General features: G+C 28.9%; 1 protein-coding gene across 2 annotated transcripts in view; it reads right to left on the minus strand.

The window, feature by feature from the left end:
- The window catches only part of LOC129958262 (proto-oncogene tyrosine-protein kinase ROS-like), a 119,868-nt gene that overhangs the window by 65,063 nt on the left and 40,530 nt on the right, over positions 1-14,275 (minus strand). For both annotated transcript variants that reach the window (XM_056070584.1, XM_056070583.1), the window contains exon 2: positions 341-400. In XM_056070584.1, coding sequence (XP_055926559.1) covers positions 341-400 — 60 coding nt within the window. The remainder of the gene's footprint in view (positions 1-340; positions 401-14,275) is intronic.

Here is a 14,275-nt window from a genome sequence, read left to right on the forward strand (position 1 = left end):
TATATATATATATATATATATATATATATATATATATATATATATATATATTCTGTTTCTTCCTTTATCAGTAAAATTTTGATATTGGTTTAATCGCTTATATAAACGATTATTTTAATCACCGTTTATCTGTTTCACACTCATTGTAATTTCTCATTTTTTTTTTACTGAATTACCACTAACTTTTCCAAATGGGTATTTCAGAATTTTTTGATATTCCAATCACAATTTTAACGCAAATACAAAATTCAATTTCCGAAAACTTTTCATTGGAAAACTTTTATGGTATTTCCAATTTTTATTGATACTAAAAGAATGTACATATTTTGATAATACTTACTTTATCGACTCTGCAAGTCTCATTACATGCAACATCCAAATCTTCATCATCAGAACTGCTCTGAAATAGTAAAAAAAAAAACAACTGTTAATAAAAAAATGAAAGGAATAAATAAATAAAAATATTGTTTCCCGGAAATACTATACAATAAAAGGATAGGAAATTGTATAAAGCCCTGTTTCCGTTAGAGAAACAGGTTAGTTGCCCTGTAAGACTAAAATAACACAAATATTATTTTGACGTCTATGGATTTTGCCACACACGACTTCTTTTTGTTTGTTTCGCTTGGAGGTCAAATAATGAATCATATACCAACTATGACTCTGAGCTTATCATATTTAGATTGATGAGATAGGGTTTTCATAAGAACTAAATTGTATTTCCAGCATTAGTCTTTTAGTTTCAATCTTTCACTAACTCTTTTTATTGATTTTTTAAATTAAATGTGGTAAGTCCATGTTCACTAAGTGCTTAATTATAATAACTAAAATATTTTATCATAATTTATGTTCTTCCTGTGATAAAGGGATATAAAAATTAGTTTAATTTGAGAGTTGCATATTTTTTATATAACAGTTATGAATTATTAGTTAAATGATATGTTTAACTATAGTTTCAAGGATAAATTTAGTGCTTCCAGTAAACGTCTTTTTCTGCAGAAGCAGTTAACTAAAAATAAAAAGAAAGTTGTTGAATTCACTATACGCTATTGCATACAATTAAATATTAAATTCTGATAATTGCAGCTGTTACGAATTATCAATATGGTTCATATGTGTACATATATACAGGGTGTTTCTAAAATCATGAAACAAAGTTTAAGGGTAAGTCATGCACACAGAAAGACGCAATTTTTGTGATAAAATATTAAGTATGAGTTACAAAAAAGAGCAGTTACAGAGTTTTCTTTGTCGTTAACCAAGCAAAAGAAAAATATAACAAGATGCTCACATCACAGATTTAATGGAATAAAAATTTGCAACATTGCAAAATCTAAATACAAACCTTTTGGAGCACTTAAAGTAATTGTTTAAATGGCGAGCTGTCTGAAGCGCTATATGGCGGGGTTGTTCTGTAACAGTATATTTGTATTCTATTAATTCTGTATTGTGAACTTTATGTGATGTATTTTTTTCTTGTACTTTATGTAACAACAAAGATTCCATATAACGGTTTCGCTTATTAGAGATATAATGAAGTGATAATTGGCAATTCTATTATATTTTTATTAAGATGCATCTTATAGGTTTACCTTCAAAATTACTTTCATATAAAGAAATTGCATTTAAACCAGTGTTTATCTGCAATTTTACAAAGATTTTTGCAAATTACAACAAACTAATTGACTGCTAGATTATGATGAGCAACTTCCTGACAATTTTTTAAATCACAGATGTTGGTCAGAAAGGTTGTCAATCTTTAAAATTCTTGAAACAGAATATTATAAAATCAAAATCTACCGATCTGCTATATTAATATATTGATGTTACATCTATTTTAAATTCAGCACAACATTTCAGGTAACATAAGGTAGCACAACATTTCAGGTAACATAAGGTAGCACAACATTTCAGGTAACATATGAATTAAATGTAAAGAAATAGATAACATCATAATGAATTTATATTAATTTAAACATAATTTTTTGAACACTTTTATTTAACTCGGCTTGTTTCATGTTTATAAAGAAGAAATTATCAATTGAAGAATAAAAGATGGAAAATAATTAAAATAAAAAAGTCCACCTTTTAATGTACTCATTAAAGACTAAATTTTAAAATATTTTATTTATTTTAATCTTATTTATTTAAAATATTTATTTTATAAAAATTTTTAATGCATCTGTTTATATGATATTCTCCGAAACATTAAAAAAATTGCACATCACAAACAACTAAAAAAATATGTCAAAAATGAAATTAAGAAATATTAAAGAAAGAAACCCTTTCTGATTAAGTCAAAGCAATGACTGACCATGGTGGGTTAAACCTATTATGTCCTTCAAATCATATTACCAAATCCATCCAAGTCCTCTAAAAGCCTTTTTCCCCGTTTCCTCGCTTTATATGCTTGCTGTATGGAAGCAAACAACATTTGCGTTGGCGACAATTAATCACCCAAGCATCCCGGAAGAATAAATTTTCATTTCTTACAGAAGAAAATGTACCGATTAAATGAAAGCAAGGAACTTTTGATAGTCGCATTTGCTTTTTTTCACGTCAAATAATTTTTCACGTCATTTAGTTTTCAGCTTACAAGATTCTTTAGAATTTGGTATGCAAGTTCAGGATTTAAGTTAGTTATCTCCCGAGCCCAAAGCTTGACAACTTCTAAGAGATAAGAGTACTTTTTAGATTGAAAAAAAATTAATTTTAATGATTTTTTAATGTTTTTTCTTAAAGTCATAACTTTTACTTATTTTAATTATGTAAACTTATTTTTATTTATTAAATATACTAGTCACATTATTATTATATAAATATTTTATTTAATCTCTACTAATAATAAAAATAAACGTGTGTGCACATGTATATGGGCGCTCTATAGGCCAGACCATTTGACTGTTGCTACCAAATTTGATATATATATTCGTTGGAAATCAGGAATGTGCGGCACAAAGCAATTTTTTTAAAAATTTTAATTAATTGAAAATTAAGCACAATTTTTGCATTTTATATGATAACTTTTAATTTTCAACAACAGTTCGCATATTTGGCCTGAAATTCAAACCATGTTTATTGTTTCATCAAATATTTTATTGCGTGATTTTCTTTCATTATTGCAAGCTAAGGAAAGATCATTCTTCCATAACATAGTTTTCATGACGAATTAAAAAAGTAAAATTACAATATTGTGAAGTTTAGAAAATAAATAAACTGGCAATCTACGTTTTTAGTAGCGATATAATATTATAGGACTGATCCCCATTAAAAAGGTTCGTGTACACATTAAACATGTAAGACAATAAAAATAATACGACTATAATATCTGATAATTTGGTAGAATTATGGACTAGAAGTTTTATCTGAACGATTTAATTGAAATTACATTTAACCAATATTCCTAGTATGCTAGCGGTCCCCAGAGGTAACTAATATAGCAACAGATTTTTCTTCAGAGGAATTTCGTGCATGGAATTTATAATGTATGTTCGAATTTCAATAATTTACTGCGCCGGCGTCCTGGCATAGGGGTAGTGCGTCTTCCCCGTGATCTGGGCTTCCTGGGTTCGAGTCCCGGTTCGGGCATGGTTGTTCTTCATCTGTTCTATCTGTGAGATGCGTGAATGTCCCCCCCCACCTGTAAAAAGGGGTTGTGCAAGCGAATGAGTGATGCGTGAGTAGCAAAACGTACTCTTGGCCCTAGTTGGCGCTACTAAAACAAGAGACGCTCCCTATCGGCTTAAATCATTGACTTCGAAACAGTGGGCTTGTCCATGGCATGTGCCATCAGAAACAACATAATTTACTGCTTCTAGAATGTTTTAAAAACTTCTATTTATTTAAATAAAATAGCCATGTCTTAATTAATATTTATTTATTTAATAAATCTTATAGCTACAAATTTTTACAACATGCATTTTTGAAAGTGGGATTTCAATATGAATTGTCGAAATAAAATAATGAACTACCTCTCTAATTTTATAATAAACGAGATAATATTAGTTCCATCTTATGTCCTTCTGCTTTTTAGCATCTTGAAATCTTAACAACACTTTATTAAAGACACAGACCATCCGAAATATGTTCATTATCTGTTATTAAAACTTTATTATGACGGAAAAATGACTTTAATCTGAGAATTCTATAATAGTTTTACAAGATTAAGTATTCAAAATATGTTATACTACAGAAGATTTTGTGATGAATAATTCTCAAATGCATTTGCTTCCCATGAATTCATTCCTTACTATTTACAGCATTGATTTCTTAATTTCATATCATTTTTACTAAAACTTAATATTTAGACAATTAGCCTCGATTATTCTGCACTTAAATTTTAAAAAGATGACATAAAGTTATAAAAATTCTGATTTTCCAATTTATTATACTAAAAAATCCTTAAATATAAGCTAAAAATGTGCATTTTCGACATAAATTAAAACATGCCGTAAGAAATTTAAAAAATGAGCGGTAATTTATTATAATCATAACAGCTTGATTAGTGTTAAAATGGTAGGTAATGGAAATAATTTGATGATGATTTTTACTCTTTTTCATTTCGGATAATCATTTCTTAAATAGAATAAATTTTAATTAATCATCAATCAAAGATATATTTTTTTAATAATATTTTACATTGAGTATTTTACAAAAGTCATGAGATACCTCCTAATAATATGTCGGACCTCCTTTTTCTAAGCGAAGTGCGGTAAGTCAACGCGGCATAGACTCAACATGTCTATTGGAAGGCTTCTGCAGAAATATAGAGCCATGCTTCCGCTATAGACGTCCATAATTGCAAAATTCTTACCGGTTCAGGATCTTATGCACGAATTGACTTCTTGATTATGTCCCATAAATGTTCGATGGGATTCATATCGGGTGATCTAGGTCATCAAATCATTCGCTGGAATTGCCCAGAAAGTTCTTCAAACCAATCGCAAACAGTTGTTGCCCGGTGACACGGAGCATAAAAATTCCATTAATGTTTGGGTACATGAAGTCCATGAATTATTGCGAGCGGTCTTCAAGTAGATGAGCATAATCATTTTTAGTAAATGATCGGTTCAACTGTACCAAAGAACCCAGTCCGTATCATGTAAAAACAGCCCACACCATTATGGAACACCACCAGTTTGTACAGAGACTTGTTGACAATTTGAGTTCATAGCTTCGTGAAGTCTACGGCACACTCGAGCCCTACCATCAGCTCTTCCTAAGTGAAATCGTGACTCATCTAACCAAGCCACAGTTTGCCAGTCGTCTAGGATCCGACCGATATAGTCACGAGCCCAGGATACGAACTGCAGACGATGTTGTGTTGCTAGTAAAGGCACTCGAGTCAATCTTCTTCTATCATCGCCAATGAAGTCAAATTTAGCCGCAGTGTCCTAATGGACACGTCCGTCGTACTTGTCACATTCATTCATGCAGTTATTTCAAGAGTGTTGCATGTCTATTAACATTGACAATTCTACGCACACATTACTGGTCATGGTCATTAAGTGCAAGCATTCGGCCATCGTGTTGTCCAATGGTGGGGTGTTATGCCTGAAATTAGGTATTCTCGGTACACTCTTGACATTGTGGATTTCGGAATGTTGAATTCCCTGATGATTTCCAAAATTGAATGTCCCATACGTCTAGCTCCAACTACTATTCCTCGTTCAAAGTCTGTTAATTCCCATCGGAAGACTACAATGTCAGAAACCTTTTCGCATGAATCTTTGAATACAAATGAAAATTATACCAATACACTGCCTACTTATACATTTTACAAAGCCCTCGGAAAGCTATAATGTCAGAAACATTTTTGCATGAATCGTTTGAATACAAATGAAAATTCTACCAATACACTGCCCATTTATACATTTTATATATACGTAATGATGTGAATAATTTTCGTATTATAGTTTAGCAAAGGCTTTTATGTTTTAAGCTTATGAAATTATTTTCTGTAAATTATGTCTCATATTTAATAAAAAGTTTGTTAACCACCCCATCGAAAAGACACACAATATATGATATTGTCTAAAAGTTAAGTTGAAATGAATTAGTAAACTCTGAGGTCATGATGCTTTTGATTAAGTTAGAAAATAAAACGAAATAAAAAGTAATAAACATTAAATATTGAAATAACAATAATAATTAAGTAACTATAAGTAATAAATTAGCAATAATTACAATTTTGCTATTAGAGAATATAACAATAATTAAAAAGCAACTGAGATTTTCAGAGAATTGAATACTATTTTAAAAAATATTAATTAAGTGCTATTTAGCTCAGAAAAGGTTATGAAAAACAAAATGAAAAAAAAAAAAAAACAATGCAAAAGTCCAGCTTGCATTGTTGCTCTTTGAGATTATCTTTATTCCTATGGAATGCGAAATTATCAGAAATATCATAATAGACGTCAAGGAATAATTTAAAACAATTTTAACCTCTTAATTACGTGCGTCAGAGTATCATTTTTTTTTTTTAAATTATAAGCTAAGATTAAAATCTTCAAAGACGTTGTAATTCGATGCAAAAATTGCATAAAGATCTAAAATATTTTATAGATTCCGAGTTGAATTATTCCCAGTATGTTTCCGAAACGGAAAGAATCACGTAATAAAATAGCAGAGAAAACAAAACAGTTAAGACGATAATGAATCAACTTTTAAAAATTAATCAGGAAATAATCTTTCCAATTCTTGGAAAAATATTTTGAAAGAAACTAACACACGAAATTTCAACTAAACCTACACAGTTTTCTTAAAAAAGGAAATCACTCTTGTAATTTTTTGTTGTCTGTTATCTTTCATATTAAAAACTATATTTGGTGAAAAAGAACTCTAGATATCTGTTGCAATACATATTGCACCACATTTATTCGATTGCTTTGCACTAGTGCACCAGATAAATTATAATTATTGATGATGTCGGCGTATTACCAATTTTACGCAAAGTATGTGGGACAACTTTGGCAATAATTTTTCAATTGGAGAATAAATACTTTTTGATTAGATTTTATAATGAAAATTCAAATTAGTTCTAAAATTTACATAGTCTGCATTAATATTATACATTAATAATGCCCAAACCACAGAACCTATATGTATTAAATGACTCGTTTATATTATTTTGTTAAGTTTTATAGAGTCGACTTTCATCTTAGTCATTACCCACATCTGAAAATCTTATATTGGGAAAACAAGAAGGGAAAAGTAAGAAAATGAATTGGATATGAAAATTATTAATTATTTGATATGAAAATTATTATTATTATTTCAAATTCTTGTGGGATTAATTAATGGTCAGATGATATAATTGTAATATGAGCAAAGTTGTTATTGGCAGCCAATAACAGCCTCTATTTACTCAAGCTTTCAGACGAACAAAAAGTAATTTCATTTGAATTCTATTGCCTTTCAGTTTTAAAACTGCAACCAAATTGAGGCGGATGAAAGGAATAAAATGTGCATTTGAAAAGAAAACATTGTGAATAATTACTACTCAAATTATTCGAACATAGCTATTGTGGGTTACGCAGCCAAAACATCTATCTTATTTATTTCGTGGGAAGAGGATTGCAGACACTGGCGTTGTTATCGAGCTGCATCAAATCCCGGAATGAGACAGTTATGTCTCGGGACACTTTTCAACACTTCCAGCAAAGCACTGTTACTCTTGCTTCCAATGAGGTCTCATAAGCATCCGATAACGCTAATCTGTGAAATAAGATAATTTGCTAAACAAGAATTTGGCCAGGCAGCGCCTTCGTCAAAAGAAGGGAGTGAGAAATAAAGATGAAAAGTGATAAACCAGAGCTAAATATACCTTAATTAAACGCAGAGAGCATGCGTTGCATGAATGCTTGTTGCAAAATAATAAGGTTTTTCCTTGTTTTGTTTCTATCATAAACATATGATAATAGCTGTCAGATTGTAGAACTAAGATGCGTTGAATTAAAAGGAAATATAAGTATTGCATTCCGATGACTTTAAAAATGATTGCTTATTTTTCATTACAGAAAATCGAACAATTGCAATATTTTATCTTAAAAGATAATAAATTGACATATACAGGGTGCGTGTAAAATCATGCTACAAATTTTATGGGTAGGCTAAACATAAAGGAGAGTCATTTTCTCAATACAAATGGAAATCTCACTCGCAAATGCCAATCGCTACAAGGGGTTTGTCAGTGTTTGTTTATTTTTACTTTCTCGTGTACGATGTATAAGAGGAAAAAAGTCGAACTAAAGATTTTAAGGAATCTGCATGTTTCAAACCTCTCTGAGTACAGAAAAGACATTTTTGGGATCATGTCTATCTGTCTGTGAACACGATAACTCAGCATAGTTTTGCATATAATTTTAATGTCAATCAGTCGGCAAAATGTGTCCAAAATGTATATTCTCGCGATTTGATACGAGGTGGCTTTTGAAACCGAAATTATAGATATGTATTGAATTCCTATCAAAAGGAAAATTTGTGTGTATAGATATGATAACTGTAACTTAAAAACGGACAGATAAAGTTAGATCAAATTAGGCCCCTTGTTTTATTATTAGAATTGTAGATCTATGTAAAATTTTGATGCAAATTTAAACAGAGTGTTGATTGTTAATCTTTCTTTCCTTGCATATGTGACGGCGATAGTTGAAAAACGGTACAAGCCAGACGGATGAATATTAATGCGGTAACAATCTTTGCACCAAAATTCTAGATCTACACGAAATTTTGAATCAAACTCATCAAAGCGTCTCTTCACTTGGTCTATCTGAGCTATTTGAAAAATGCGGCGATCTATGTAAAAGCATGTCATTCAGCATGAGGTTTTAATATTAACCCCTTGATTGCTGTGGGGGTCACCTGTGTCAGCCCATATAAATTACATTGTAAGAAATTCAACGCAGAAGTCAAAAGTCAACGTGCTAAAATTATTGACAGGTATCAAATGTTATACCCTTTAGGTCAGTAGGAAGAGGTCAGAAATGCGTACTCAGCTCTTTTCCGTTTACAAGAGACTGGACTCAAAACGCGCCTCATAGTGGAAGTAGTGGAGAAAGTCAGAGGAAAAAATTCCTTATGATTTAACATAATGTGTATGCTCATAAAATGAGTCGTATTTGCTGTTTTACTATTTAATGCTTAACAAGTTAACAGAAGAAAATACAATAAAATTTACTTAGTAGAAAAGACTTTATCAATATGAAACATTGCTATTATTTGCAATTCATATACTTAGATGACATAACTTAGATTAAAACTCGAAAATTGCATAGCATTATATATTTATATTTGAATTCCTCTTATTGTAATGGAATAATAGTTTTAAAATTAATAAAAAAATCATTTTTTTCTTGTAAGAGTCGTTTTTGTTACATTTATTTTACAAGCTTTTGTAATAGAAGTGAAGCAGGAGTTAAATTTTTCAACAGTTTTTGTCAATATCAGTTTTTATTGAATTTGGGATGATTTTTTAAATATCGGATTAAATAGACGATATCCTTTGGAATCAACAGGAATGTTCTGCGGCAATCAGCTCGAATAAACACTTTGATTATCAAAAGATTCGTCATTTTTCTGCAAAATAAACTTTTTTATCATCAGTTTAAGCATAAACACATATGTAGTTGACTTGTCTGAATTTTTTATTTGAAAGAAGCAAATTCTCATTTGAAATAACCTTTTATCTTGACACAACAAGCAAGTCCAAAGATCAAATTATTTAATTTCATTCCAAAATGGAAAAACCAGCTCAAAGTGCAATATTGTTTTTTATATCGGTTTTTCTTTTTTCAAATAATGCATAATCAGCATTGCTTTTATCTAAATGATGTATGAGATTTTTCTTTACATCAGATTTAGATATGCTATTGCAAAAATAGGATATTTAAAACAAATAATAGATTCGTCTTTTTTAACACAATACTTATTTAATTAGTTCTTGTCTTGAAGCTAATAATAAATAAATAGTTTTATGAGGGAAGATATTTTAAGAAAGGGTCAATCATTTGGGATATCTAACGAAACTTCGCCTTAGGATAATATTCGAGCGAATACCTATTTAACATTTTCGCCAAGCTCCCGAAACGTTCATCAGACATTAAATTGATCGCCAAACTGCAGCCAATGGTAAAAAATGAAGATCCATTTGAGAAAAATTCTGTCTGTAGGGCTATGAATAAAATTTTATGAATTATCTTATTTAGAAAGTTTTCGCTTCAAAAAAAAATTATATTAGGCCGTTAAATGTGCGACTAACGAAGCGTTAAATTGCAACAATTCTTTCATAGTGTGAAAAACGGAGAAAGGAGGAAATTGGGGATTTAAGTATAGTTATCTTGATTATTTTTATACATATATTGCGAAAAATGCTAATTGCTTTTAGTTTAAAATTTAAGGATCAATTCAGTTGGAAATTATTCAAGTATGCTAGAGACATAAACATTTATGAATTTGTTTTGTCTTTAGCGATTTTAGAAAAGTTAAGCACAACTAATAAAATATATGAATATAAGAAAAAATTGATTTTTTTCCTTCTGATCATTACCCTAGTAATGCAAAATACTAGTAATTTGTAATTGTATTGTAAAACGCAAAGTATTCTACAATATCTTTATGATATTATGCACCTATGAGATTAGTAAACGAAATAATAAAAATTATAAAAATGCTGTACAGTATCATAAAGCTAATAGGGCAAAGACAACATGTGTTCAATATTGTTTTTCTGTTATTAATAAATCGAAAATCTCGGATACTGTTTCATAATTAGGAGACCTTTACATAACGTTCATGTAATCTCTAGCAACTTCAATAAATATTTTTAGATCAGTCTTGATAACTATTTCAGCTGGCATATTAAACGAGATAAATTTAGCATTAACCCTTCTTTAATTCTAATACCTAACAATGCCGAGTTATCACTTGAAGAAAATTATACCCACTAAACCACAGTATAATTTTTTTTTCAAGCGATAACTCACCAAATGTGATTAACCGTAAAATGTCAATTTCAACCCTACAAAACGAAAATTGAAAGTTTCTCGAACGAAAATTTTCTTATCGTTACTCAAGATGACGGCCATTTGGTGAGTATATAAAGAATTAAGAGAACATTTTGTGATCTCGGCGATGAAACCACATTGTGACCATAAGTCTAACCAATAAATTCAATTAACACGGAAAAGATATTAATTTGGTATTCAAGAACTCAAGAAAAGCACTTATTGGTTATTCTTGAAACTTATAAAGAAGAATTTATTTACAAGAAAGTTATAAACGGGAATTATATACTTCAACTTATCACTGAACAAATAAATAAATAAATATAACAATAATGTGTAAAAGATTATTTTTTAAATCATCTGATATATATATATCGTTTGCATTTGAAATTCTGACACTTAATTTTTGTAAACGAGTAATTAATGTTATATTTCGGTGGAACGAAACTTCGAAAATTCACATTTCTGTTTTCTGGATAATTATTATTATTTTGCATTTTATATGAAGTAATTATATTCTATAAGCCGTAAACATAAAATTCAAACGATTAATTAAAAATCAACAACTAAACATTCCTAATTTTAGAATATTGGTAATAGTATATAGTTACATTAAAATACCAATTTACATCATTTTAGTTGAAACTCATAGGCTGCATAAATTGAGTTTGAAGTTGTTCATTTTTATAAAATCCAAAGGAATTCATTGTTAAAATGTGTCTAACTTAAAAAAAAAAAAAATGTTGTTCATCATCATCATATGCCGTTCAAAAATCATCAAATAATATTCTATTCTCTTTTCAAAAATATTTTATTAGCTTCTTTTGTTATATTTCAGACAAAATTTTGAAACTGCTAATCTTGTAAAATTAACTCTGAAATGGAAGTGAAATTCCTTTTGAAGAAATGAAAAAACCGTAGTGGTACTGTTTAATAACAGTAAAGTTTTATGATTAGCTTACAGAAATGAGAAAGTTATCTTATTAGTCATATTTGCTCTATAATAGCTTCCGTGATATCTAATTCAGAAAGATTTTATCACTTTCAATCGCGATCATTAATTTATTGAATCGTTGGTTTATACAATTGGTCGTAAACGAGTGCAGTAGTTTCTAGTTATTTATAACTCTTCTTCAAGAAATGAATAAGATTCAGTGAAATCAGCAGTAGTTTTGTTTTGGAAACATTCCGGCTGATTTGTTTAATGACGATCAAAATTTCGACATTTTTATGGAAACATAAAACTTAAAATCGATCATTTTTTAGTTTTAAAATTTTTTTAAAATCATTTACGATTTTTCAGCTTTATAATTTGCATATAAATATAAAATTTGTGATTTGATATTTTTTGAACTTTGTTTTTTTTTTCATAAAAATAAAATTTAAGTTTGACGGGTTCTTTTTAATTTCAAATAAGAGTAACTTCATTCAATCTTACTTTAAAGTTCATTCTTAAATCGTGTAATTTTTAATAGAACTGAACCTTTTTTTTTAGTTGCATGAAGTTTTGCAGAGCTTATAATATTATTGTTGACTGTTTTGTTTTAAAAAGTAATACTACCACCCAGTGATTTATACATTGACAATATCCTTGCATCAAATGTCATTATGTTATTTAGATGCTCAAATTCTTTTCAAAAATAAGATTCTCTAAAGAATAAAAACAGTTTCAATCAATATAATTAGGATTTTGCTTGGGTGTCATTTTAACGTACTTAAGACAGTTCGTTTCTGGATTCATTCTTATGGAAAATACTTTGTTGAATACATTATATTGGTCCATTTACTTCTGATATCTTGTTTAGAAGTAAGGAAAACGCTAAAAAAGTAGTAAAATGCTATATAAAATCATTTGCTATTTTCTTTCAGCAATTTATAAAATATTAGAGTTTAAAAAGTCTCAGAAAACAATTGATTATTGACTTAGATAAACATTAATTAGAAATAAAAGAACATCTTGTCTTTATGCAATTCTGCTGCAAAATAGTAAAAATTATTTAGGAGCCGAAATCTAAAACTAATAAAAAGTCACGCAGGAACGTAAAATCAAGTAGATTTATATTTAAACAGTTTTTACTATACTTGCAGCTGTGTCACATCTATCTTCTTTGTAAATTTGGTATCTCGGTTGAAACTGATTTCTGAATTTTTAAGATTAATGATTTTAGTATTTTAAGTGAATTCTCTTCCTTATACAGTTTTTCTTTTGAGTTGCAGCAAATGTGTTGTAATATGTGTTTAATATTTAATGATAATTTCATCTGTTAAAATATGTTTTAAATAACTTTAAAAAAAAGTAAAATTTCAGAATATTTTAACAAATTTTCATAAATGATCAGCAACTTCTTGTCCAGAAATAATGAAACAATTCACCTACCCTATGCATGTATTTTATCCATTCTTATTCGAGTTTACATCTAATTAGTAGCATACATGCCCAAAAGTATGGGAGAATTTTTCATAATTTTCCTTAGAACTTGTACAATTTATTCTCAATAGAAAATTGTTTTTATTTGAAAAAATAATAAGATTACTTTAAACAATTTTTTTGCCCTATATGCTTCGAATTTTTGTCTTTGTTCCATATTTGGAGCGAAAATCTTCTAAAAGAAATTCCAATTATTTACAAGTCAGTTCCATTGTTTGGATGAAAGTTGGCTTCATTTATATTTATTCCTCATATATGGTTATTATGCTTTACAAAATAGTTTTATTCCAGCTATGGTCCAATTAGAGGGAATCTCCAATATTTCTTCAGGTTCTGTATACTGTTCTTTTAAACGAATGTATAAAATCTATATATGGCAAATGTATTTTTATATAAAATTATTAACACAATTAATAACAATTTTCAGTCCAAGTTTTCCCCCTATATACAGCTTGATTTTTTTGTGTCAAATACATGCGTAAAATACTCAGAAACCATGTTCCCAGTCATTCTTCACGAATGGCAAATAATGTTTTTGTAGCAAACCTGCAATCTATTACAAGTTGCTTACAGAGTCAGCGCACTTTTATAGAAAACTTCGATCTTTTCTTCGTTAGCAACGAAATTAGATTTCTTATGCATTAGTTCTTCATATGTAGTATGCGTGTTTTTCAAGATTACTTAAGATTATGTTTAATTTTCTTTATTCATAAAATTAGTCCTCTATGGGGAAATGTGCTTAAATGTACTTTTATTAAATCTAGCAAGAATAAAGGCAATTTTCATTCAAAAATCTCTTTTCTTCTATAAATAGCACAAACAATTAATATTTTGCATTCGTTTT

Source organism: Argiope bruennichi, chromosome X1 (genome assembly GCF_947563725.1).
Source record: "Argiope bruennichi chromosome X1, qqArgBrue1.1, whole genome shotgun sequence".
Taxonomy (NCBI): domain Eukaryota; kingdom Metazoa; phylum Arthropoda; class Arachnida; order Araneae; family Araneidae; genus Argiope; species Argiope bruennichi.